Raw genomic sequence first — 26,303 nt, forward strand, 5'->3', positions numbered from 1 at the left:
CGCATGTGGTCGATTGAGGCTCATGTGGAGATGCATTTTCAAGTCAGGTGTGAAGAGATGCAACAGGGCCACTTAGGAATGTCGCGTTTGACTTTGATGCACTTTTTATGTACCTTGGTTCTCCTTGTTTTTGATGGGTGTGCTGCAGAGGGAGCCATCCAGGGGATTGCAGTTGGAGCCGTCCACATGATCACAGTGGTCCTAGAAAATTGAAACATATATATATACATATATATAATATTTGCCAATTTTATGAGGTCAGAGTCACATAAATTGTAATCGAGAGGCACTTTTTTTGCTGTATCACACTCAAAGAAGCACTTACAGAAAACAACACTCTTTCGTGACTCACCTTACAGTCTTCATCCTCACAACCAGTCAAATCTATTTTACTGCATGAAGACTGGAGAGAGGGATAAAACATGTTGTCAGTGTCGTCATATTTTGAAGCAGTCATTTCCATGTGCCTCAGTGAGCAGTGCAGTGAGTGATGTGTTCATTACATGCTGTACATTTGGTGTGCTGATACTCCTTCTCAGGTGTCTCCCCTTAGCAGCGAGCGCTTCCTTTACTGTCACAGCCTGCAGCAGAAAACAAACAAAAAAAAAGGTGCGCCTTTACACGTCACACTATGGATGAAGTGCACGGATGAAATCATACTTCATACTACTGTTTACAATACCTGCCGTAGCCTCTCTAGACTGAGGATGTTCTCCACCTCCAGAACTCCCCGTGTGTATTTCTCAATGTATGTCTCTCCATCCTGAGTCTCCTCGCTGTCACCGCGAGCAGCCATGAGAGCCAAGGTTTCCCTCTCCTCCGGCTCCTCTGAGGCCTGGAAAGAAAATAGAAGAAACTTCTGAGAAAGTTCTGAGTAGGATGAACCCAAAGCTGGTCACATGCAACACACTGGGAACAGAGGTCCTAATACATAGTGGTTGTACCTTTGGTATGTTAGACACGATATCATAAGACACAGCACAGGAGTGCAGTGTGTTCTTTAGTGACATTCTTCTCTTGAGACTCTGAGTGAAACTCTGCAATAGAAAAAAAAGAATAGAAAAGAAGTTTTGAACATTAAAAAAAAAAGATCCATTGACGCACCAAACCACAGCCCTGAGCTGATTTCAATCCGATGCCTGTTCACCTGCTTGTTGTAGATGTTGACGGCGATCCTCTTGCGGAGCACCAGCTCCATGGAGGCGGGGTGGCTGAGCTGCACCGTGGCTTTGACGATCATGTAGATGCGTTCGTTAGGAGACGTGACCCGGTTGAGGTGCACGGAGTCGTGGATGGACGAGTCCCAGGAGCAGGCAGCAGAAACCTGGTGAATCACGAGAGATGTGTTTTATTGATGCAGCTCAACAGCGTTCTGCAGGGAGAGTCTGTGCTATCATGCTGCAGCTGCGCACACACACACACACACACACACACACACACACACACACACACACACACACACACACACACACACACACACACAAACACACACACACAGACACACACACGTAGATAGATCACAGGGCTGTTGATTTGGAATACACATGAAACGAGTAACACCCGTTTGCTGATGAAAATGTGTGTGTGTCTGTGTGTGTGTTATTCGTCAGTGCAGACAGTTATGAGTTGGTAGAAGACTGCTGCAACTCAAGGGGTCTTATTAATTATGAAAGTGACGCTTAAACAGACAGAAACTAGAGGCACCACTAAGATTATTTCTTCTTTGTTCCTTTCTGATAAATCACTGCTGTGAATGATGGTGATTAAGCAACTAAAGAGAACATGAATAATGTTTACATGCATGATTTCATGCAATTACATTGCTCTGTAATTGTTCAATTATGCACATAATTATAGGAAGTAAGATTTTGCCCTACACTGCTCCTGCAACTTAAGCAGTAAAATAAACACAATCCGATATTAGTTCTTTGTGCAAGAGCTCACGTCAAACATGAAGTTTGTTTACAAAAACATGCTGCGACAAACTGGTAGCTGAAGAAGCAATGGAGGTGTCATGTTAATGTGTAGTGTATGTGCAGAGGATGTGGCCATCAGACGAACCACAAACCAGATATCTGTGAAACTGCAGCTGCAGAGGGCACAAGGACTTTCTTAAAGCAGCATCGCCAACAAAACCCCGACTCGTGCACTCTTTTTTTGCCAGGTTTGTAGAAAGGGAAACACAAAATGTTTCATCTGAAGTGTGGTTCCACTTTCCGCCACAGGAGGGCAGAAAAGCCAACCCCCCCCCTCCTCAGCACTCACCTCCTCACCACTGTGCCGGATGATGGGCAGATAGAAGAACTGGCTTCCATGCTCCTTAGGCAGGATAGAGTTAACGCCTGCAGCATGTGGGCCGGTCAGCTGCTCATTCACTGTCAGATTATCTGCTGGTGGAGTAAAAGAAAAAGAAAAAGAGTCAGTGTTTATAAAGCCTGGGAGAGAAATCTGTCAAATATCAGCTGGCTTGAAGGATGTGTCTGCCTCACCATTCAGATCCAGGAAGAGTACAGGGATGTGGGCTTCCATTCCTGAAGGTGGGATCCTATAAGACGTTGAATATAAAGTTTATGTTTAAAAAAAAAAGAAAGATGGGAGGGCAGGAAATGAAGTAAATCTGACATGTTTGGAGAAGTCTTTTTTTTACCAGTCTGCAGGAGCTCCAGGGATGCCACTACCAGGTGCAGGTACCAGCACAGCATTTCTCTCCTCTGTCAGTCCAACCCACTGCTCCACCAGCCGAGCCTCACGCTCAATGTCCTCCTCTGACTTTTCTGGATTTGTAAAAGAGAGGAAAAAGATTTAAATTCAACAACACTGAAATAATCCAAAAAATAATAATCCACAGCACAGAATTTAGGACTCACCATGTTTGTTGATGATCTTTTTGATTTGTTCGTCGAGGTACTCCCGGCGTTTGATCAGGGCTTCTGACCAGCGCTCTCTAACACAGTTGAGATCTTCTTCCTGGAAGCAGACAGGTCCAGAGTCAGTGCCAGCTGGCTCAGCGAGGAGAGGATCTGCTGCAGGGCTTCGCAAAGTGTTACCAGGGGATGGCAAGGGTGGAGTGTGCTGGCAGGAAAACCTTATGTTCTTCTTAACACCCACAGCTAATATATTAGAAAAGCCAAGTGAAGCTAATCCTGATAAAATGTGTTAAAAAAGCCTTCAGGGTCTGTATTTTTGGTCCAGGAGATGATTGTTAATTTTTTTTCAAAACACACCCACATAAAACTCCCTTTAATCCCTTTACAGCTCACACACACACACATGCGTTCACACATACACACATGTAGTCATGTCCTCACACATGCAGCCACGGCCACCCAAAGTCCTACCTGGACACACAGCAGATCGCTCTGTGTGAGCACCACAGAGAGCAGACCCCCCCCCTCTGCACTGTCCCAAAGTCACCGACAAACCTCAAAGCCAAACGCTTGACTCTTCTGACGTCAGCTCGCGTCCGCCATGCAAAGTACTGTAAATCATGCAGCCATGCAGTGCATGCTGTGTGCTGTGTTTTTTAGTGAGGCGTATTATTCCTGCAGCTCTCCAGTAGTGACAAGCAAAAACAGTAGCATTAGTGTGTGCAACCTGAGCGGAAAAGGCAAAAGAGAGTGGGACGAGATCCCTGGCAGAGCGGCTCCTGGCCGGGAGCTCTGCCATGGGTGTAACTGTATTTTGTGCACAGAGGCGCTGCCAGAGAACAGTTGGTGTGATTGACAATTCCAGCCTCAGAAAATCATCCACATGTGTAGCTGCTGTTTAATAAAGCCATCCTCAGTTTCAAGGGTAGAGGCGCAGCAGCCCCTTCTGCCTGCTGCCTCACATGCCCTCAGCAACAGGCCTCGTCGCAAACACACACACACACACACACACACAATCAGCTGCCCTTCCTTCATGCTGCAGAGTGAACTACAGGGGGAGCAGCAGCAGCAGCAGCAGGAGGGGACTGAGATGTTACCTGATAACTATCCATATCCTCTTCCGCCTCTCTCTGGCAGGAGAGAACACACTCGGTCACATGTGGGGGAAACCACAAAAGGCCCTGACATGAGCAAACCGTTGACTTGCTGCTGCTAACACTGGAAAATCAGCGATGTGCAAGTATAAAAATGTATCAACCAGTCAGTAGCCTCCCGTGTGTCAGGGCGCATCGGTGCATGTTAACAGAACTAACAGGGCACTAATGAGTTTGTACATTCCTTGGCCTCCCTTTGACTGACTGCCAGCTCCCCACATGAACCAGTCGTGGCATGAACCCAGAGACAGACTAAACGGGCTTTGGCAGAATCAGCATAATAGCATAAATCACTGACAAGAAACCAGCATACCTTTCACAAAAACACTGTTCTGTTTTTACAGCACAGTCAACTACACCCAAATTATTACTTTGTTTTTATCAAGTCGTTTTCTAAGAAGCAAATGGAACAACATGTGGGCATGTGCAAAGAAATCTGCAGACCTGGTAGCTGTCGAGCGGTCTCTGTAGTTTGGTGGAGCGGGCTGACACGCAGCCGATTGCGACGGACAGCACGGCCTCCACCAGCAGAGGCAGAGTGCCGGAGTTCTGGACCGGTTTCACACACACCTGCAGCCTCCTGGAGTGACCCTGTTTGGACAAATCCCCAAGAATTCGACATCAGAGTGCTGCTTCCAACACCGCGCTCTCAAAAACTATTTCATAATTTGGTGATTAGTTATGATCCTCTTAAGTGCGTGTTTGATCGAGGGCAGTCAGTCTGACCTAAATTGGAAACTTCTTCATAGTTTTTCTCTGACCTGTCGGAGCTGGAAGACTCCCCCTGTGCTGATGTCTTTTCCAGAGTGCAGCTCCACAGACGAGTACTCTCCCTGCTCGTTCAGCTCCTGGATGGAGAGCCACAGCTCGATCCTGCGAGACACCTCGCTCCACCTTCAGTGATCAACACCCGAGGTTAGTAAGTGTCTGTGCGAGAGTCTGTTTGTGCGAGAGTCTGACCGAAACACGCACCTGTCCCGAAGCGTCTGGGTCTTGGCCTCCAGTGCGTCCAACTCCCAGAGTGAACGTCCGTTCCCGGCGCAGCGGTGACCCCAAACTTCAATGGCCAGCGCTCCGTCAGATATAAACTCTAAAAACTCATCCGTCACATGCACAACATAGTCCTGCACAAAGACAAAATTTGGTGCAGTGAAGCAGGTAAAAGAAAATAATACAATAAGAATTTAAGATTGGTTTCAAGTGTTTAAACTGAGGTATCAACAACCTCAAGCTGAAACAACCAGCAGCACCTTTTCCTCACCTTGCAGTGGTCAAACTGGACAGTGAACTGGGCGTCTGGGCTTCGAGGAGAGGGTCTGTCTGGACTGACCATAGGAGGAGCCACGGTGGGCTCGCCGTGCTCCCAGAAGGTGTACTGACAGAAGACAAAGTTGGACAGGTTGAGCGGCAGACCAGTGGCCTCCCTGATCCGCACCTGCAACACGACAGGGAGAAAGAAGTCTCAGGACAAACATCTGGCAGCAAACCTCTCATCTACGTGATGCGATATACTCCCAATGTAATTATGAAACGTCGGTCTTACCCTGCAGGTCAGCCTCTTCGACATGTGGACGATCTCCCCGTTGGTGTCCATGACCTCGTAGCAGCTACTCTCGCTGGAGTTTTCTGATGAGTCATCTCCCCCGGACAGACGCTCTGGTACAGCACCGCTGACTCGCATCAGCTCAATGTGCAACCGCCCTGCAACCTGAACAAACCAGAAGAAAAACTATGTTATCACTTTACTTTTAATAGGAACATGCTAAATGCCTCAGATATGCAAATACATAATTCTGTTTTTCTTTCTCGTCTTTTTACTGGTTTTTTCAAATATAATACATGAATTATCTATGATCCGCCCTGTCAAGCCCTGATTCTTATATACATACTGTACATTCATTGTCACGTTCACACATTCCTGTATAGTAAATACACAAAGGTAAATAAATAAAAAAAAAAATGTTCTAATTAAATCAGAACACAAACACCCTGGAGATGATTAACACACATTTGCTAGAGAGATGGGTAATGTTTACACTGAAAGTGGTAGAGTAGCTGAAAACAGGGATAAATTGAGGAATTTATCTGTAATTAGATGTTGAAGTAAATAAAATGTATGTATACAACATACAAGAGCAGATAGAAGGGAGAGAATGAGATTTTCAAATATGTAATTCTACATATACAGTCATTAAAAGTAAACATTGCACATGGGAAAACATATCCGCCTGTATTTCTGAACCTTTTTGTTGGATTTCAAGTAGAATATTTAAGTATCTTCTTAAATCTGATATATTCGCTCATAATCCTACCACAAAGATGTGCTGTCTTAGGAATGCTGTAAAGCTGCACCATGAATAATTTCTAAGTGTATAAATGTGTGTATGTCGGTGGTGCCCTCACCTCTCCCTGCTGGCTGATGATGGGGACAGCATACTGCAGTCTAACATCATGGAAAAGGCACTCCAGAAAGATGTTGGCCACTCCTATCAGGTTGTGGTTCTCTTGCGCTTCGTAGAACGGATCACAGTGTTTACTGTTGGGTTTGTTGTACTGCAAAAACAAAAGGAACATGATACTTAATATTACAACGTTTTTTTCATTCCTATATATTTTTTATTGGCCCTCAGTCTCTCACCACCTCCTCTGTGCCTTCCTTCCAGTCCCTGTAGTGGTCTCTCATGTCCACCAGTTTGTTCTCCAGCTTCTCTATGGTCCACACTTGGGTCCCCTTCCCTTTCCTCCGCACCTGGATGGCCGGCTCGCTCACTATGGCCCCACGCTAAGTAAAAACACAGTTTTAAACTCTTTCAGTGGATGTACAACGCCACGAATTGTGAAGCCCAAAGAGAAGAAACCATATTCTTTGTAGTTGACAGACATCTCACCTTGCGGTTGGCGCTGAGGTTGGCTGCAGGAATCTGAAGAGTGACCTGATAGTCGGTCAGTTTGTTCATCTCCTCTGCCAAAAAGTTGGATTCTCGCACCAACGTGTTGGCTTTCACGACCTGCTCCCTGAGCCGAGACAGGCTCTGACGAAAAAGCTCATCTCTGCAACACAGACGTCAGAACACAGAGGTCATTCATTTAAAGGGATGACGGTGATGAAGACCTGGACCTGTCACTATCCTCGACATACCGTCAGCCTGGATTGATGGAAATAGGCCGATCAACCAAGCAGGGAGTGGAGCAGAAACAATTGGAGCAGCTAGTGTCTACTAATGGAAATACAACTTGTGCTGTCTGAGTGAATCTCTGCATCTCAGCTACTGTTCTCTTTCTGATATTTCCACAAACCACAGTGGCCACGAATGGGAAAATAGCTCTCAGCAATGTAAACAACATCCAAGCAGTGACCTCCAGTATTGATCAGATCCGCTGTATAATGACAGGATTAAGTGTCACATCTCAGGATTATTACAGGAAGATGACAAGTCAACTTAATGACCAAGTCAAGTTAATGGCAGATTCTGTTCAAGTCTTAAATCTGACCTCATGTCCACACAGGTCATGGTTAGGTGGAGTTTTACTCAAGCATCCTGCAAGAATGGACTGAGTCAGACTGAGTCAGCAATGAACAAAATCCATGTGAGCATAACTTTGAACTGACTTCATGCTTCAAATATTTCAGAATACACTGAGAGCAGAACTGATTTGTAAAGGCTTATGCATAGGCCTGTGTGTACTGTACCAAATAAAAGGAGAATAATTGAATCAGTTTTTAATATCGATACTTTTTCATGCATATCTGGTTATCCCAAGTGATACATATTAACAAGTAATGAACTTAACTGCAGTGTCAAGCTTGCAAATCTGTATGTGTGTGTGTGTGTGTGTGTGTGTGTGTGTGTGTGTGTGTGTGCGCGCGCGGGCACCACTTACCGCTCCTCCGTCCACAGTCGCAGCTTGCCGTGCGGCGTGTGTGTCGGGAACGTAAGGCGATCGCTGCTGCTGCGGTGGTGCTGTGACGTTTTCTCGGGAGACAGCTGTTGCCGCAGCGACTCCAGCTCTCGCTCATACATCATCCTCTGCTCCTCCAGAGCCGTCCGCTTCTCCTCCAGGTACTGCTTCTCCAGCACCTGGACTACGTTCTGCATGGGGTCTGCACACAGGCCAGACACAAGTAAAAAAAAACACTTACATATGAGCATTTATTATGATCATATTCATACTGGTCTACTGAGAGGCTGACTGTCTTTTGAATTTGGACTGCTGGTCAGATGGTGTGATTTGAAAGACATCAATATGGGCTTTGGGAGATCTTTAGATTGATTGATTGATGAGAACAGACATTGGAAAAAGGCTTTAGTTGTTAAAGACTGAGAGCCTCCTGAGACTCACAGGCTCCAACTCACCATCAAACTTTGGATTCTCTGGCAACGATCCACTGACAAATGACGGCAGAGAAATAAAACTAGATCTGGGCCTCAGTACTTCCAATGAGATAAACAAAGTTTTGTTTTGCAGTAAGACTGTAATGATTTTGGTCAGAGTAGCTGGAACGAGCTCTGGAACCTAAGTGGGATATATATACAGTGTACAGCTAAGGCCTGCAGGATCATGTAGATTATCCCGATCATACCGTTGTTCCCAAGCGTCTTCATTATGACCTCCATCTGGGCAAACTCATAGCTGTAGTCCTGCTCAGAAGAGGCCTCGCTGGCCGTCTCCACATCTGCCTCCACGTAGCTCTCTCTGGGAGAAGCTCTCTCCAGCTCCTTCAAACGGTCCCGCCGCTTTCGGTTTGGCAGATTAATCCTAAAAAGCGACACAACATCCAATCAGTGTCTTTTTTAATCTTTTTTTACTCTATGACTGTTCACACAATTGAATGAGAGAACTCCTACCTAAAAAAGTGGTTGTTCCCCCATAAAATACGGTCTCCGTGCCACAGGTGAACCAAGGCATCGAGCATTGTTCCGTTCACACAGGTCCTGCAGAAAAGCGGAGAAACGCATGAAGTTAATGAGGATGTCAGATGGTTTCATAATCTTCGGCTTCTAACAGAGAAAAACACAGTGAGAAAGAACAATCCCTTTGTAGTGGGAGGGAGATGTGGCTCTGATATCAAAGCGAGGAGCTCAGATCATAGATTCCAGTGCAGTGAGGTCATGTGAAACACTGAGGTCCAGTCATCCATGAGGGAGCGAGACAACAGACAGAGAGATAGGTCGAGATAGACAGACGGAGAGTATGTTGGGAGGTGGTTGTACAGTAGCTCACCTGGCATTCCCTATGGGCGTCAGGGTGACGTCACCATCCGGGCAGAGCTCCAGGACGCAGTGCTCCGGCTGGATCCCGATCCCGAAGAGCTGGATGTCCTGAGACGTGTCTGCGCCCACACGCGTGTGCTCCTACACACAGGTGGAGAACATATTAAGGAAATTAGAATGATGGATCTGAAAGTAATTACACCCGATGTCTTTTTCCAACTGTTCGGTCATAACCCTGCAAGCTAGAAACTGTTATTTATCGGACGAGACTGAACAAGAGCGGCACAGAAAAATAAAACATATGAACTTGGGGGGAAAAATCAGGAAAAACATGAGAGCAAAACCCGGCTGGAGTAAAAAAAAAAAAAAACTTGCGTCTCTCAAGTTGTTGAACAAACATCCCGGCTCTTAGAGGATGTCCTACCCTGCGGTGAACTAACCCATTTCACATTACCATAGTCATTCCACACTGATATGCCAGGCTGGTCTGCAGAACCCCAGACAAAGGCCTGTTGTTCTGCACGGCACACAGCCTGCTTTCTCACATGCCTCTCTGCTCTTACAGGTCCAACTAGCTGGTTGCATGTTCCACTTCAGTGCTCTGCAGAGTCCAGACCTGCTGCGACTGGACTGGACTCCTCTCTGCTCCCACACCGTCATCTGGCCCACGGCAACATGCGTGTTCTGGTTCAAGGCTTCGGCTGACAGTGAAAGTGACTCTTGTGGTATGTGGGGTCAGTGTGAGGTGTTTTAACCCTATACTGTAAATGTGAGCGAGGGACCAAGGCGCTAATCAGAACGAATTCCGCAGCAGTGGATTTGTAGGCAATTCACAACTGGTGAAACTTTGGGAAATTAGGACAACTAACTATACTGGGAAAACATTTCCAAATTGTTTCATGAAAGTCAGTTTGAAGGGGAACAGTGGGACAGATTTGGGTTTTAAACTAGGCTATCAAAAATTAATTTAGATGGCATTTGCAGAATAAATCCCGATGTGCTGATTGTAAAAGAGTATTGCAGTGTCATCCTGTTTTACCTTCAGGTAGTAGACCAGCAGCTCGTTGAGGGCAGGATCAGCATTTAGATTGACGAGGAAACATTTGTCTTCACCCACTTTGATCCCAGATGTTTCTAAAGAAATGCCCATGCTCTCCAACTGCTTCTGACGCTCCTGTAGAAATAGATAACAGCACAGATGACCTATGTATAAATATGTTAAAAATCAAAAATTGAGATTTTGGAGTCTAATGATAAATGATGTGCTCGCTCACAGTAGCAATCTCCTCTGTCTTCCTTAGTTTCTCCTCCCAGGTGACAGTCATCTCCTGAATGAGTTTCTCAGACTCGTGCAGTTTCTCCTTCAGTTCAGGAGCCTTCAGGGACTGATAAAAAAAAGTATTAGTAAAGGCTGGGCCATCATGTGATTGATCTGGCATTCATTTATCCATGAGCCCATCTGGTCCACCTGATCCCTTTCTCTCACCTCAGCCTGCGAGAGCTGAACCTTGAGCTTCTCCACCTCCTCCCTGAGCTCCCTTATGATCCGAGCGTTGGGGTCTTCGTTCACCACGGCGTGGTTGACGATTCTCTTGGCCCTGTCTGCGTATCGTAGCGTGGAGAGCGTCTCCTCGTAGTTGTCGGCTGCTGGACTAACGGTGGCTATCATGGCAGTCTTGCTGTTGCCACCCAGGTTGTCCTGAAGACAAGAAAATATAGATGCTAAGGTTTTCCTTTCGATCATTTCAGCAGACTTTGTACCATTACAGGTTCTCAAACTACAATAGTAGAAAAAATATGCAAGTCAGACCTTCAGTAGCCAGGTGAGGACTGAGTCTCTGTAAGGCACAAACTTGGCCTTCCCCCCCTTTCCTGCAGACTGGTCGGCCAGAGCAGAAATCACACAGCCTAACGTGGTGAGGGATCTAAAACAACACAAAAACAAAATCTACTTCCATCCCCATCAGAGTTCACCTGTCAAATGATTAACTGGACTTTCATATTAACAATATACACACTTGTTTATGTTGCTGCCCTCTTTGAGTCTCTCTCCAGCAGCTCCAGTCTTGGAGACCCGCTCACTTCCTGCCAGGTCGACCAGACTCATCTTGCTCACTTTCTCCCCTGAATTCTGTTTGCAGTCACAACATGCACAGTCAGCCGGTCAGAGCAGCACCATGAGATAAACAGATTAGGGAGATAAACACAAATGCATTCGTTTTGGTGTCCTCTGATAACAAATCGGTGACGAAACAGGAGAGAAGACTGACCCCAGACTGTAGATCATAAAGTGTTTGAGTGACAATGATGCTGAAGACGGCGTGCGAACGACTGCTCTCCTCGTTCATGTTGGTGGCCGCAACTGTGCGAGACTTGTTCCCCTCTGACATTAAAACCTCAATGTCCTGAAGAAAAGACAGAGAGGGTGAGGTCATGAAAAAAAAAAAAAAAAAGAATTAGTCACTGTTGTGTGTAAGATGCTTTCAGAAACGTGGAAAAGAAAGATATCATTTGTTCTCGTTTCAGTGGAAAAAACTTGCAAAGGCCTCTGTATGATCTCGGCAGTCAGGTGGTATTCACATATGGCTGTGTGCCATGTGATTGAGCTGGGTCACAGCAGGCAGCGAGCCAAGGCTATGGGAAATTCACCGGACTAATATCAGGCGGAGCAGAGCACAGAGGAACAGGGTGGAGATGTTTAAACTTAATTAAGGAAGGCCCTGCCAAGGATTGGCATGTCAGCAACATGAAACCCAGTGACTACATCCCCATCAGGAATACGTGTTGTTACAGTTTCTGCACTCAGAGATTTTACACTACGTGGGTATTCCAAATTTAAATCAATGCCTCGACACCTTGGAAATGTAAATCATTATGAATGATAGGTCAAGGATATTGTAAGAAGAAATCAATAACAGGAAATTGGTATCTGAGCCTCCAACTATAGAGCAATGGAGAGCTGCTCTATGGAAAAACTGACGTATCAGCTTAGAGGGAGGGAGGATGTTTCTGCCACGAGATGGAAGAAATGTCTGACCTATATCACTTTCCTTGATAATGCCCTTTTCTTTTCTTTTTGTTTTAGTTGTCTGCCGTTTTAGACTTTCTTGATATGTTTATATTCCTTATGACTGAAAAACTAAAGATCGACCTTCAAAGGAAATTTGACTGTGTGTAAAAATGAAAACTCGCTAAACCGAAAAATCAATGACTTAACAACCAGGGAGGTGACATCTAGTAATTTCTATTGGATGCTGTAAATCATGTCAACGTGTATGTGAAACATGACGCAGGTTCTCCTTATGGTCACACTGCGATGGCAGAAGGGTGAAAAACACACCTCAAAGTTGGTCACAGCCAGCTGAGACAGGCCATCCACGTATGGACCCAGGACTTTGTGTTCCCGAACTTTTAGGGACTGACGGCTCCTTGAAAGACAGAGAAGGCAACGCAATGAGTAGAAAAGGGAGAGAAAATAAGACACAGGGAGGAATAATGGCCATTTCCAATTAGGGACATACTGTATATGTGCAGCTCCAACCTTGTATTCAGAAAATTCAGAAAACTGCTGACAGCACAAATATGTCACTTGTTGTACTCTCATGTGGTTCTTTCCACGCTCTATGAATGGTCGGGCTGGCACGTACTGTTAAATAACTCAATCAACAACAGCAATAAAATGTTAACGAGAAGTTTTTTGTCTTTTTTTTACTGTAAGAAGTTTCACTCAGCCAACAGTGTGGCTCACTGATGTGCTTTTAAAAACAATGGAGGCAGAGAGAGATTTGCATTTTATTTTTGGAGAATTTTACGATCAAAATGTGAAAGGCGGAGTCAAACTATGGGCGGTTGGAGTCTCACTAGATGGTGCAGGTGAGTAAACTGAAGCTCATCTTCACCTGGCTGTCTGCCAGGTGTCGAGGAGAAATCCTATAGATCAGACAGAGTCACTGAATCCCTCTCCATGGCTACATAACGGCTGAGGTTGGCAGAAAGCTGCCAGCCTAGTAATCTACCACCCACTGCAGCAAACGAGAGTTAAAAACCACTAGAAAGAAAAAGCCACTAGCTCACAGTTTGAGTTTCTACACTTGACTCTACATCATCCCTATACCACAGTTAATGGTCAGGAAAAGAAAAATCACAGACAGATACACAGGGAGATCAGAAGAGTGTGGGGTTTGTAATATAAGCGAGAGGAAGTTGCCATCAAACTGCGTCTGTCCGCATCTTCCGACATCTGCGGCACACAGAGCTGCACTGTTGTCCCTCTCTGAGGCCGGGCTCACAGGCAGCTCTGACTGCTCTCCTGCTCCCGGCTTCACAAACAGATGTCCCTGAGACACTCTCTTTCACAGCTCGCCCTCCCCTGCAGTCTGTCTGCCAACCCACATCAGACCATGGAGGCGAAGAACACAGCAGTGTCCGAGGAGCGACGCTGGCCGCCGTTCTGCAGGAAATGACTGGGTTGAGCTACCTACTCACATCATTCTGTTGCCTGTCCTCCATTCACGCCACTAGACACAACAGAGCTATAAACGGACATGCAAAGCAGCACAAAGAAGGAGCGGACGGAGAGGTCGCTGCGAGCTGGAGCGAATAAGGACTGTGAGGAAATGACACAGTCGCTGCTGTCATAACATGTCAGAAGCATTAAATTCAGTGAACTGCTGCACGAGCACGACACGTGCGCTTGTTATTATGAGAGAGAAAAAAACCCCAAAGCACATAAATCAGACTCACCCTTTGGGATCGAGCAGGTCACGGACCTTCTCGTTGTAGATCTCCATGTAAGACACCTCCACCTTAAAAGTGTGGGCCTCGTTCTCCTCCCTGTGGACCCTCTCGAACAGCGAGCAGCAGAGTCGAGGGATTAAACCCGGCTGCTCCCCGTTCCCCATCATGGAAAAGGACTTGCCCGAACCTGGATGGACACGGCAGAGTCACACACACAATCCTGCAGACAGAAGGCTTTACAGCGCAGGTCTATGCAATAATAGTAAAACTTAATGTGAGTCTTTCCATTACTGCAGGTGCTGCTAATCTAACTTAAGTGCTGATTTCAGCATGTACAAAACTTTTTTTTTTTCTCATGTGACTTGTCAGGGCACTACAATATTTGTGCTCCTCTCTTCAAACAATTAAATAGGTGTGTCTCCTTACTAGTGTTTCCCTCTAAGACAGGAAACAGGATAGAGAAGAAGCTAATTTGTTCCAGGGTGAGGAAGGATATGACTTAAGTGATTTACCAGTGTGATCCCAAATACAAATTTTCCCGTTCTTTAAACTTCTACACATCTGGACACTACTCGGCCTGCAAATGTACTTAGAGGCTTCATTTTGAGTGTAATAGGGCCAATTTATAATTTATTAATCATTTCAAAGATTGCAGGATCTAATGGATTTAGCACAAATAGTAATTCACTTGAGGCTTTGTGTGGGTTTTGAGTTACCTGTTTGTCCATAGGCAAATATGCAGGCATTATATCCCTGGAATGCATTTTCAAGTATTCCCTCTCCAAGGCACTTGAACACCACTTCTTGACCTTTTAGACAAAGAATCAGTCACCATGGAGATTATGGTAAACAGAAAAAACATCCAATTACATGAGCACTATTATCTGCTCCTATCTTTCTGTCTTCCTTAACAATCAGTGCAGAGGGGAGCTACCAAACATGAAACTCAGATTCATGAGAGGTGACAGATTCCTGTCTGGGCTGTGTGGAAAATGCCGTGCTGTGTTGAGAAATCCCTTGTGCTGCTCGCCGTCGTGCTCCTACTGAATGGGACAGCTGTTTAATGAGCTAAATAAAGCCTTGGCCCGGGCCCTTGAGGCAGCCCTTCACTGACCAGATTGCCTTGTCGGTTCAGCACAAAGCAGATGTAAGTCTGCCCATCACAAAATGAGAGCTCTATGACGAGCATAATGTCTTATGTAAATCTGCCTCCGACTCTTTTCTATAGATACAAAAAAAACAGTGGCTGTAACCTCCTCTGTGCCACATTCAATGGAGAAATGAATGGGGAGCTGGAGACATTGAATTGACCATGTGAGTGGGTGCGTGAGATGTATGCATAAGTATACGGTAATCTGAAATGCAAATGAGACAATCTGCAGTGTTCATATTACTATCTATTGTGCATATCTATCTATCTATCTATCTATCTATCTATCTATCTATCTATCTATCTATCTATCTATCTATCTATCTATCTATCTATCTATCTATCTATCCATCCTTCTATCTGAACTCAAGTCTCTCATATCTTAAAGCAGAAGTAAGCGGAATATTTGTGTTAATATAAGTCTTAAATAGTTATATCTTCCGACAGCAATCACTTCTATAGAGTGTTTGGTCTGAAACACGGGTCTGTCAGTCACTCTGCTCTGCTGTAAGCCGAGGAGAAAACTTTCCTTGTATCCTACAACCTTTATCCAATGAGGAGAGAGAACGGCATAAAGGGGCGGTCCTCTCTGTGTGTGCAGCCAAGGGATGCGCGTGAATGTGCTGACGTAGGGACGAGGGCGGGGACTGCTAACTCCATCGGCTGACAGGAAGTTAGCCAAAACCACCGGATCGCTTACATCTGCTTTAAATATATGGCACTAAACTGAAAAAAATAAGCGCCTTGTTTACATTTTTCAATGTATTCAAAATGCAAATCACTGTGTATCTGCCAACTCTGCACTTTGCTTTGCATGATGCAAAAAAAGCCTCCCATCAAGTAGGGAGTTTCCCTGCGCTGTTACTGCACAAAGCTCAGCAGGTCCTTACATGGGACGTGATTTTGGTGCTTTGGTGATGAGCGAGGGATCAGTTTCAGTGTTTATGACTCACCAGCATATTTGGGAACGTTGGACTCATCCATGGACCAGAAACAGTGGTCAAAAGCGAACACCTGCAGAGGAGACGGCACAGGGAGTGTTAACACGCACAGCACACGCCTCTCACACCTGCCCAAGCATGTACAGTACAACACTTTCTAAGTAGTGGTGTCGCTTCTCTTTACAGGCTTATCGTGGTTTACCGCGCCACCCTGCAGTAAATAAGCAGGACCGAGCTTGTCTGAGAGAGCGAGATGAAGTCTAACCAGAGCACCGTTGTCGGAGGTAACGCTCCTCAAGGTGCCGCGGTCGCGACCGTCTGCACAAATCCACTGTGAGCTGCCCCGTGTGTTTTGTCATAGTGGCTGGAGTTAAATGAATTCATAAATCAGGGTCAGCGCTCCCCAGAAGAAATTCCAGCACCCGGTGACCCTCGTCTCCAAGGAAACGGGGCTGCTCCTGTTGGTGGAGGCTGGCTCCGAGCCCTCGGCGCTGGGTCTCGCAACACGGACCTCAGCAGCAGAGAGTCTTTGTGTGGCCCTCAGGCACCTGCATCGGCTCTGGACGGCTAACACACAGAGAGGATGCTCTGTGGGAAAAGACCAGAGGCCTCATTTACCAAGGACCCCCGACTCCTGACAGACAGAGCTGCTCCTGTTACTGTACTCACTTGAACCCCCCCCCCTTCAATTCCTCATTGACGTAGCTATAATAATCTCTCATATTGTGCTCGTGCAGCGACCGGCAGCAAGACAAGTTGAAGTTGAAGTTGAATGCTTGTTGCAACTTTGAAGCACAATATGCACCAATATATTATGTTTTCGGGTCAGATTATGAGAGATCCAACTTCTCAAAGTTTGCATTGAATTCATTAGGAGAGCATTTATGTGTCCTAATTTTCTTCAGTTAGATCTGAAATTATGAAAACCGATGTCTCTCTGTGTATCCAAATTCAGGTGTGAATGCTTTCTTTAGGGTATTTCCATCGCTGTAAACAGCTCTCGGGAGGTTTTCCAGATTGTGTCTAAGGTAACAACTTTTTCATGACCATATTAGGTTTATTCTTGACTTATAATTACACTTCTATGAAATCCTAATTTGGTGGCATGTTATTTAGTTAGTTTTCTTCCGCTGTTTTTCCTGAAACTCATTACTTCTGCGTGTATTGGCCGAGGACAAGACTTCTATTTCTATCCAAGTTCAGATGCTTGTTTTTTTTTTCATTTTTTAAAGATTTCTTCCAAGATACAAAATACAATTACTACTGCTCTGTTATCCTGCAGATATCACACAGCAGTGCAACACATGTTACTACTCCTGGCTTCCATTGCACTGCTGCTGAGCTGCCAAAGCACCTCCTCCCACCCCCCCCACCCCCCTCCCCTGAGCACAAATACCCCAAAATAATTGAACTCGCTTCTAATCATAATAAAGGCTATTGGCCAAGGAACCACTGGTTGCACAGTCAGCATGGGAAGCACTGAGATCACTGAATGCTTTGAAAGCAAGACCTCCTCTAGTGACTCCAGACAAGTGAGTGGGTGCCATTCAAAGGAACAAAAGTGCCATCATTCTCAATTAGAGCTGGTTTGGTAACTAGGGCTTCGATCCCCTCCGCTCTGCCTCTGTCCAGCCTGAGGGTGTGACTGCGCAACAAATTGTTCTTGATTGCGCAATTACTATTAACCACCAGTACAGATAATGATGAAGCTGAAAAAAGCACAAAAGTCTCTTTTGTAATTTATTTCCAGGATGAAAACTGGTCAAATGTGATTGGCAGCCAGCCTCTGTTGACCCTTTAGTATGCGAGGAGACTGATTTGAGTGCCACCATAACTTAGCAGCTAGACGGCCACGTGCTCGTCTAGCTGAGGGGGTATTATGGGGTAACTCAGGTTCACGGGCCCCAGAGACCACCGCATGCCTGTGGCCCATGCTAACTCTCTCTGGTTCCACCGTCCGCCGAGTGTACTGGGTACAAAGCCTGTCCCTGGTGTGTGTGTGTGTGTGTGTGTGTGTGAGAAACATCTCTGAGCTAGTCACCAGCGTGTTGTCAAGGGGGGAGGTGGGGGTGCACTCCAACAATGCAGCTTTGAATGCGCACACACACTGCCCCAGTGTCCGCGCTCATCCCTCTCTCATTGTAGAACCTTTGTGGGTGTTCACAAGATCTTAGAGCACTGACACATTCACACGGACATCCATCCGGCTCCTGCTGACCAACCGAACCGCTAAACACTCTCAATCATCCCCTAGAAACAACAGCACGACAGTAGATGGACCACGGACTGTGTGGACCTGTGCGGAGGATGAGCCACTGGGCCCCATGTGGGGAATAGTGTTGCCTGTGTGCTGTGCTGCATCCAGACGCTGGAGTATTTTTGGTATCCGTCATGCCAGCACAGGGAGTGAGAGGTCACTACAAATGGCTACTCGCTCTAAAATAACTTCAGACTGTTTAAATGCAGACACCATGCGTCAGCTCTGTCGATCCACGCCAGTTGTTTTTTACATCGCTGCAACAGAGACAGATGACATGTACATACCTTAGGTTGTTTCCTGCTGAAGGAGAAGAACGGTCCAGAAGAAGACGAAGAAACCCACAGGTGGACCGAGAAAAAAAAAAGGAAGAAGGAGGAACATTGTTAGCGCTGATACAGTTTAACAGTCAGAACATGTTCACACTGAATAACAATGCAGCTGCAACTGTCACAATAGGAAACCTCCCATTGTCTGTGTTGACACAAACTGCTCTTTTCAATTGAAATGTCTGAATTGAAACTGGAAAAAAAACTTCTTTATTTCTTATGAAACCTCAGACTTCAAAAATTCCTATTGTGACTTCCTCATTCACACTTTCCCCTCATTTATTCGCTCATTCATTCACTTCCACACAGTGGCATGTCCTGGTGGTAGGTGCTGCTGTGATTGGGTTCATAATTGGGCCAGTGAAGCGTGAGTAAGGGAAGAGATTTAGGATTCAATGTCCCACTGACTCTGTTGAGTAAATAGCTCTTACGCCTGTGGATTTAACAGGGAGGCCAGGTTGGGGAAGCTGCACTCAGCATTTACCAGCTGCCGGAACTAAAGACAAAAGGATAGTATGTATATGGCCCTAACTTATGTTGGATTATTCTCTTAGCTGGAGAGGGAATTCCCCAAAGAAGAAAGATTATCACACCAGTTAAGGCTTCACATCAATTTAACAGCCATTATAGCGTGCAGCTAAGATGTTAGGCCTGTTTTTACACATGCATGTTGCGGTGCGATGCCGCGCACAACACCACGCGCCATCCGAGCGCTTCTACTGTCTGCCAGTCTTGTCCTTCAACAGTCAGCAGATCCCCCCCCTGCAGCCGTCTCCTGGCACAGGCACAGAGGTGGACATCACCTTCACACAGTAACTAATACAGGGTGGGACTGCTTCAGGAAGACTGAAACACTGCACCAAAGTGTCTCACACAAACTGAGCTGAGTCACTAGGAGCAGCACAGTCACAGAGCTGCACGACAGAATCCACACCACTGTACTGTTTTTTTTCCAGCACTGCGAATGTGTGCTGCTGTTTGTGTGTTTTCTTAAACAGACAATATGATTCTGGAAAGCTTTCCACTGAAGAGCTGCTATTTTCTCATCTGAGAGCCATTAGCTGAGCTCAGGCTCATTATGATGAGGGACAGAAAGAGAGTGAATGAGCGGAGGAGTAAAAGGAAGAGGACCTCGTTTGGGTTCACACCCTGAATCTGAATCTGGGCCACTGACAGCCACTGAGACTGGAGTCTCAATCAGAGCAGACAAAGACTACAGCAGGGCCTTGTCCTCTGGTCCGTCGCTCCACGGAGGGGATGGCCACGAGGAACTACAGTGGGAGATATGGAGCAGCATCGGACAGCAGGGAGTGAAGATATAAGGCTTCCTCAGGGCACTTGACTTGAGAGGTATTAAAAAAAAAAAATGAAATTCATCAAGCTTCAGTGTTGCAAAAAAAAAAAAAAGGACAGATGTCAAGGATGAAAGAAGCACGTGGGCGAGTTATGATAACAACTGGATACACAGCAGCTACAACCTTGTAAAGAATGAGAAAGGGATAAAGACAGAACAGATGCATCCCTACTGAGAACAAAGCATTCACAAGACCGGAAACAAAGAGCCTGTGATGTTACACACACACACACACACACAGACACAGACTGACTGACACTGAATACAGAGACAAAAGACATGCCGTTATGAAATCTGTGCAGTCTAAAACTCTGCATGTGCAGCAGAAACTAAGCAGTCACTGCAGCAGTTTGGTGGTGGCTCGTTCTCATTGTACGACTACTGTATGTACAGTATATACAATACAACCATATCTGGTATGCTAGGAATGCTGAGCAGGACAATGAGGGGAACTGTCGATGTGGCTGTATTTTGGATTTTCACAGGATATAATTTCCTCGTGAAGTCTGGGAAGAAATTCATTTCATCCACCGACTGAATTTCAGATGTGAATTCAATGGCACAGACTCTCTTCTTTCCTCCTCCTCCTCCTCCTCCCATAACAATGTTAAGACCTCCCCCCTCAATAAGTTAAAGTACATTAGGCTCCAGTTCTCTCACCCAGCCTTGGGCATAATCTCTTTAATCTCCCCAGAAATCTGCCCCCCCACCCCAATGTTGTACCTTGCTTGAGGAAGCCTTCTCTGTTCAGTTGGGATTTCCATAATTTACAATTGTTTGTATAAAAATCTTCACTATTTATATTAAAGTTATAAAAAATCTTGTAATACTGAAAAATAAATCCTGTATTTTCTTTGATATTTTAGTTTAATATCGTAACAACGGATGTGAATTAGCAGCTATGCTAACTCCGGTATATTTACATTGATGCTCTGGCTGACATGTTGATTAATATGCAATGTCCTAATCAAATAAATGAATTAAAAAAAAAACTATAACAAAATATAAAATATATCATCAAAGTAGCAATATTCTACTGATGTTTGTTTGGATGTGCCTGACTAATTAAGCCATGATTGCTGTCTAATTATGACCCACCACAGGCACACACACACACACACACACACGCTCCAACCACTCCCAATTCTGACTCAAGCATGAATCCTACAGGCCATTTGCTCAATATTGACTATTTATGTGGAGTCATAGCTTGAGGTCTTATTAAAGGCTGCGTTGTGGTCATACAGAAACCAATGTGTGACACACATGTATGGCATAGAAGTGCCAGATAGCATCAGATGCTTCCGCGCTCAGAGAGGCAGATGCAGGCGGACACCACGGTCCCAGCAGGGTGAGGGGGTGAAGCATATAAGAAGTCCTACTATGGGGGTGGTTGTGTTGTGTGTGCATTTGTGTGTGTGTGTGTGTGTGTGTGTGTGTGTGTGTGTGTGTGTGTGTGTGTGTGTGTGTGTGTCATCAAGGGCATGCTGAGGCTCCCATGCCTCCAGCTACCTGATGCCAAAGCCTTCATGAATGACTTGAACTTGGCCAGGGAAGGAAATTGGCCTCGGTGCTGCTACTGTGCTGCTATGATTCCCCGGCTCTCTGCTGATCTTGTGTTCCAGCAGACAGATTAAAAGGAGCACATTTTGATCTTCTTTAGAAAATCCTTTTGTTCTTATCACTTTTAGTAAAGGAATACCTCATCCCAGCCAGACTGTGATGTTTTGTAAATTCATTGTTGAGGGTCGGAGACAGTCAAGCTCGCTACATACACATGACCGGTGAAATCGTGGACGCTTCCTTGTGCCATCCAGCTCAGGTCCACTGGTGCCCAAAAGGAGGGTATAAAGAGTGGGAGAGCAGCAGTGGAATCCCCCCCTGTGGTTATAGAGCAGGATTAAGGCCACTGGGTTATTATGCCACCGAAAACTGCACTCTTCTAGTCCAGTAGGCAACACACCAGATTAATCTACAGTATCATCCACCCACTGAAGCATCAATCTACAATTTAAAAACACTACATTTTGCATGCCCACACACATTCACAGACATATCAGACAAATTGATATTTTTTTGCTCTCATTTAATCTTCTTTGGAGCCGTTTGATCTGACACCGTGGTTTGAATTAGCTACTACTAGACATCAAAAAGCACAGTGCTATAATCTGAGACGACCTCAGAAAGAGTTTCAGCCCTCATCATCTAGAAGAGCACACGCTGTAGCTCCATGTTAGTAGTTGCATAAGGGATATACTGTCAGACTCATCAATGTGGTTCTGCAGGATTTGCAAGGCTCTCTGATGGCATAATCCTGATGCTCAAGTGGAATATGTAAATCACAAGGAGGAGGTCCACCCCCCTCCCCGCTGATGACATTTACGACATGTATTTGTTCACATAGGCGCTCATAAATATATTTTTTTCCGGCACTTGCCTCAGGGATTCAGATTTCTCTTGATCTGTTGCTAAAATTTTGCCTCCCCTGTTGTTTAACCTCCATTTAAACACAGTACATATGATTCTTTCCCCTGTTTGGCTGTTCATCTACTGTCTACAGACAATCACATTTTCACAAGCACCAGTGCCAGACACAACGTCCCGAACTGAGTGCATGCATGTGTGTATCTGCAAGTGTTGGGTTACAGCGCACTGTGCTCTCACAGGCTACAAGCTAACATTTCAGATGGTCCTCAGTATGTTTAGAACAGAAACACCCACTCGAAGCAGAGGTCACCCTGCTCCACAGACACACACACACACACACACAGGGGAGGAGAGAGTAAGGGGGTGGGGTGGGGGTCTCTTCTTGTCTGACCAATTTCACTGAAGATGATTTCAAGGAGGCGCTGACCAGGCTTTTATTAGCATGAGTGATCCACATGTAAACATGGCAAATGGTTGAGGTCAGACGTTTACATGTGGGACATCGAAAAGTATTTCCATGACAGCAGTGAAGGAAGATGGCCGGCTGATGATAGAAACAGACCTGCAGGACCGATCCAAGTTACCGAGACAGCTAACTCTCACTCTTATTACACAAACAATTTCTGGAACCTCTTCAGCTTTGTTACATAACAGTGGTGGAGAAAATCAAATCCTACTTTTAGTCAATAAGGAGAATGAGTATACTAGCTAAATGTACCTCGTGTTTTAACAATTGTGTCTGTTGTGAGTGTAAGTGGAGTTAATTATAACTTTTTGATATGCAGTCGGGTGTTTCAGTGGTTCCCAACCTTCCTCCAAAGAGTCACAAGATGAATCTCAGGGGATGACTGATGATTAATGTGAAAAGCAAAAGAAGGAAAACAAACTTCAAACACAAAATCTGCTTTCATTTTTTAAAACTCCTTGGCTCCTGACATTACTTTTTTTTTGTGTGTGTGTGTGTGAAATATTTAATAATTAAAAACAAAAGTGGGGGTCACATGCCCTAAAGGCTAAGAAACACAAGCTTTCTATGTAAAAAAAGAAATATATATATATTGTATATGAAAAGTAAAACCTCTCAGATATGTAAGAACATTATTTCCCATGAAATTGCAATGGAATAACAATAGTAGGCTACAGCACAAAAGTACAAGTGCAAATACCACATCATTGTGGTTGGGTACAAATACTCTGGTAAGTGTAGTTAAATCCCCCACCCCAAGAGACCTCACTACTTAAAACCTAAAAGTCTGAAACTAATCATCATTGTTGTAAATGCTAAAATTAGCTTTCTAAGAAAATATTTGGTGTGGCTGGGGAACATCGCTCATTAGATCATCTACATAACCCCAGAACTTTGCTGTATCTGGGCAACAGCAGTTGCTAGGCAACGGCGGTGAACATCGAAGCGAGACAACCTTCCAAACTCATGAGTCAAAGTTCCAACGTGAAAGCCAAACTCGGGATCTTTAAAAACAGCCTTAATGAACAGCTCCGCCATCAGCAGCGCACATGATGATCATACCAACGACTGCGTGGGAAGTTTCCATAACAAATGTTTAACAACACAACATATGATGCATACAGGGTCTAATTTAATCCTCTCTGGCATTTCTGACACCGCTGTGTGACGAGCTGGGTCAGCAGGTTGTGGGCCAACTGTGTGTGTGTGTTAAAACACAGAGAGGGATAGAGCGGCCACATCTGCTCCATACGCCTTGAATCTGGTTAGTTTTAGAGGCAACAAGCCAGAAAGAGGTGAAGTTCATCAATTAGTTCAATATGGTACGACTTCCTCTACAGGGGAAATGCAGTGACACATTTACTACCAGGACACACCCCCTCTGACCCTGTCTGCTTGCTATGTCACTTTTCTGAATAGCTTTTTAGCATGTGGCCGCTAAAGACAATTGACAACAAAAGCCACAGTGAGCATATGAAGTGCAAAGCAAAAGTCATTAAAGGAGCCATGACTAGGTTTTGCTATTACTACCCACTACAGCTGATGTTAGCATTGCCAGATGTTATCTTGCCATGAACTTCAGCTGCAGTATACACAATACAAGATGTTATAATATGCATATATCTCCTGGAAGACTGGACACCACGTTGACTGGTATGAAAATTTGTAGAAACAGGCTAACTGGATTGGATGGAGCTAGTTTGTAATAGGCTAGAGGCAGCTCTTGGCAAGTAAAGCTGGCTAAGTAGAAAAAAGTTAAACTTACAAATAGCTCTTTTAATTGTTTAGGAAAATATGCCCAGTGTATTTTTACAGCAATTAATGCTTGAAAATAATTAAATCTAATGAGCAGGGTATCTCTTTTTAAACAAAGACGACTCAAAAACCTGTTTTAAGCTTTTGTTAACACTGCCTGGCTCCACTTTCCCCTGGATGAGACTGAAAGAGGAGTTCACAATAAACTTATCCCACCATGAAATTAAATTCATGTAAACACAACAAGCTGGCTACTAAACTTCAAAAAGGCCTCATCTATGAGAATCATGTGAAAAGGAAAACCAGAAGGGTCGTGGAAGAAATGTCTGAGAGTGGATTTCTACTTAGGGTCCTCTCACCATGAGAAGCCACATCTGAGATTAATGAGGCACAAGCTCGACAAAGACGCAGGACGCCATCTTTTCTCAATTCTGTATCAAGATGTAAACAATGTCCCACCCTCTAAACAAACAGGGAGCAGTCCTTGAGGGAATACAATCCTTTTTATCGGCAACACACAACACTTTGTCCTAACAGCATGCCTGAATTAAGTTTAAAGAGAGGAGATGGGATAATTGTGTGTATTTTAGGCCAGCTTACTCTCAGATCAACATCTTACTGAATGGAAAGGTTGATTATTGACACATAGGGAGCAACATGGAAAGACAAAAGGGAACATTCCTGAGGGCAGCCGCTGGACAAGGCAGCATTGTCATTTAGCAAAGGCTTGTTTTGGAAAGCACGATGACACAAGGTCATGAGTGGCTTGAAATAAAAACGTCTGCTATACTCAACACCTTTGTTTAAAAGACAGAAGCTTTTTAAATCTCTGTGTCATAAGTGCTAACAAACAATCGGAAAGCGTTAAAGATTATTTGTAAAAGCCTCGACAAAAACATATGTGAAAATAGAAGGACAAAGCAAAATTTAAAGTACAAGGGCAATGGTTTGGGGGGAGACATAGATGAGAAGACTGGTACAACTAAGCTACAGCCAACAGCTGGTTCGCTTAGCTTAAAGGCTGAAAAAGGCTATCTAATGCGATATATCGAATTCATTTAAGTATATACTGTACATTTTAGATAAGTATAGGATTTTTAAGATATAAGATTTCTGTGACAAACTATTCCTTGGCAGGGAGTGTCCAGATAATCAGCGGAGACTCCCTTCAGCCAATAAATAGTCTGGCACATAACTGCTCGTTTAAAGGAAGTTGCTGTTAATACACTTCAGCTTTTGTAGTCTACAGATTACACTTTGGAATGAATTACTGAGAGTCTGATCTACTAGTGAGTAAGCCTAATTTTGTTAGAATTTGACAGAGTAAAGCTAGCTACATTAGCTGCCAGCAGCAGCCCCCTGCTGGATGACTTGATTGAAGTGATCCACAGCATACAGACCACGATACCCAGGAAAACAAGATATTACAGTGACGAGGAGATAAACCCAAGTGAGCTTTTGTAACCATTAGTGATAAGGACGTGATAAGAAAGGAAATTACAAGCTTGGTTACAGACAGTAGCCTATCGCACAGCGGCATGCCTCCACACTGATAGGCTTGAAACGCAGAGCTACAGACGAAGCAAGAAAGTGGCATTTTAAGCCACATCTTTATTTAAATCCATATATTTAAAACTACATACTTAGCTACAA

General features: G+C 44.8%; 1 protein-coding gene across 25 annotated transcripts in view; it reads right to left on the reverse strand.

Moving 5' to 3' along the window:
* The window catches only part of kif13a (kinesin family member 13A), a 37,474-nt gene that overhangs the window by 7,067 nt on the left and 4,104 nt on the right, over nucleotides 1-26,303 (reverse strand). For 4 of the 25 annotated variants that reach the window (XM_085802049.1, XM_085802048.1, XM_085802036.1 and 1 more), the window contains exons 3-36: nucleotides 18,607-18,619; nucleotides 16,075-16,135; nucleotides 14,688-14,780; nucleotides 13,978-14,158; nucleotides 12,575-12,662; nucleotides 11,505-11,639; nucleotides 11,253-11,365; nucleotides 11,045-11,159; nucleotides 10,721-10,933; nucleotides 10,509-10,619; nucleotides 10,274-10,408; nucleotides 9,245-9,375; nucleotides 8,869-8,955; nucleotides 8,604-8,779; nucleotides 7,904-8,123; nucleotides 6,910-7,072; nucleotides 6,660-6,803; nucleotides 6,425-6,574; nucleotides 5,565-5,729; nucleotides 5,283-5,456; nucleotides 4,994-5,145; nucleotides 4,783-4,915; nucleotides 4,466-4,612; nucleotides 3,965-3,997; nucleotides 2,868-2,967; nucleotides 2,648-2,774; nucleotides 2,490-2,545; nucleotides 2,266-2,390; nucleotides 1,148-1,324; nucleotides 945-1,037; nucleotides 683-835; nucleotides 513-581; nucleotides 353-403; nucleotides 114-201 (exon numbers count right to left, since the gene is read on the reverse strand). In XM_085802049.1, the coding sequence (XP_085658175.1) occupies nucleotides 114-201; nucleotides 353-403; nucleotides 513-581; nucleotides 683-835; nucleotides 945-1,037; nucleotides 1,148-1,324; nucleotides 2,266-2,390; nucleotides 2,490-2,545; nucleotides 2,648-2,774; nucleotides 2,868-2,967; nucleotides 3,965-3,997; nucleotides 4,466-4,612; nucleotides 4,783-4,915; nucleotides 4,994-5,145; nucleotides 5,283-5,456; nucleotides 5,565-5,729; nucleotides 6,425-6,574; nucleotides 6,660-6,803; nucleotides 6,910-7,072; nucleotides 7,904-8,123; nucleotides 8,604-8,779; nucleotides 8,869-8,955; nucleotides 9,245-9,375; nucleotides 10,274-10,408; nucleotides 10,509-10,619; nucleotides 10,721-10,933; nucleotides 11,045-11,159; nucleotides 11,253-11,365; nucleotides 11,505-11,639; nucleotides 12,575-12,662; nucleotides 13,978-14,158; nucleotides 14,688-14,780; nucleotides 16,075-16,135; nucleotides 18,607-18,619 (4,172 nt within the window). Of the gene's footprint in view, nucleotides 1-113; nucleotides 202-352; nucleotides 404-503; nucleotides 582-682; nucleotides 836-944; nucleotides 1,038-1,147; nucleotides 1,325-2,265; nucleotides 2,391-2,489; nucleotides 2,546-2,647; nucleotides 2,775-2,867; nucleotides 2,968-3,964; nucleotides 3,998-4,465; nucleotides 4,613-4,782; nucleotides 4,916-4,993; nucleotides 5,146-5,282; nucleotides 5,457-5,564; nucleotides 5,730-6,424; nucleotides 6,575-6,659; nucleotides 6,804-6,909; nucleotides 7,073-7,903; nucleotides 8,124-8,603; nucleotides 8,780-8,868; nucleotides 8,956-9,244; nucleotides 9,376-10,273; nucleotides 10,409-10,508; nucleotides 10,620-10,720; nucleotides 10,934-11,044; nucleotides 11,160-11,252; nucleotides 11,366-11,504; nucleotides 11,640-12,574; nucleotides 12,663-13,977; nucleotides 14,159-14,687; nucleotides 14,781-16,074; nucleotides 16,136-18,606; nucleotides 18,620-26,303 lie in introns of all 25 variants that reach the window. The other 21 variants (XM_085802045.1, XM_085802044.1, XM_085802032.1 and 18 more) reach the window with 9 other exon arrangements.

The sequence above is a fragment of the Trachurus japonicus genome, chromosome 16 (genome assembly GCF_045865225.1).
Source record: "Trachurus japonicus isolate A0001 chromosome 16, Traja_1.0".
In the NCBI taxonomy this organism is placed as follows: Eukaryota; Metazoa; Chordata; class Actinopteri; order Carangiformes; family Carangidae; genus Trachurus; species Trachurus japonicus.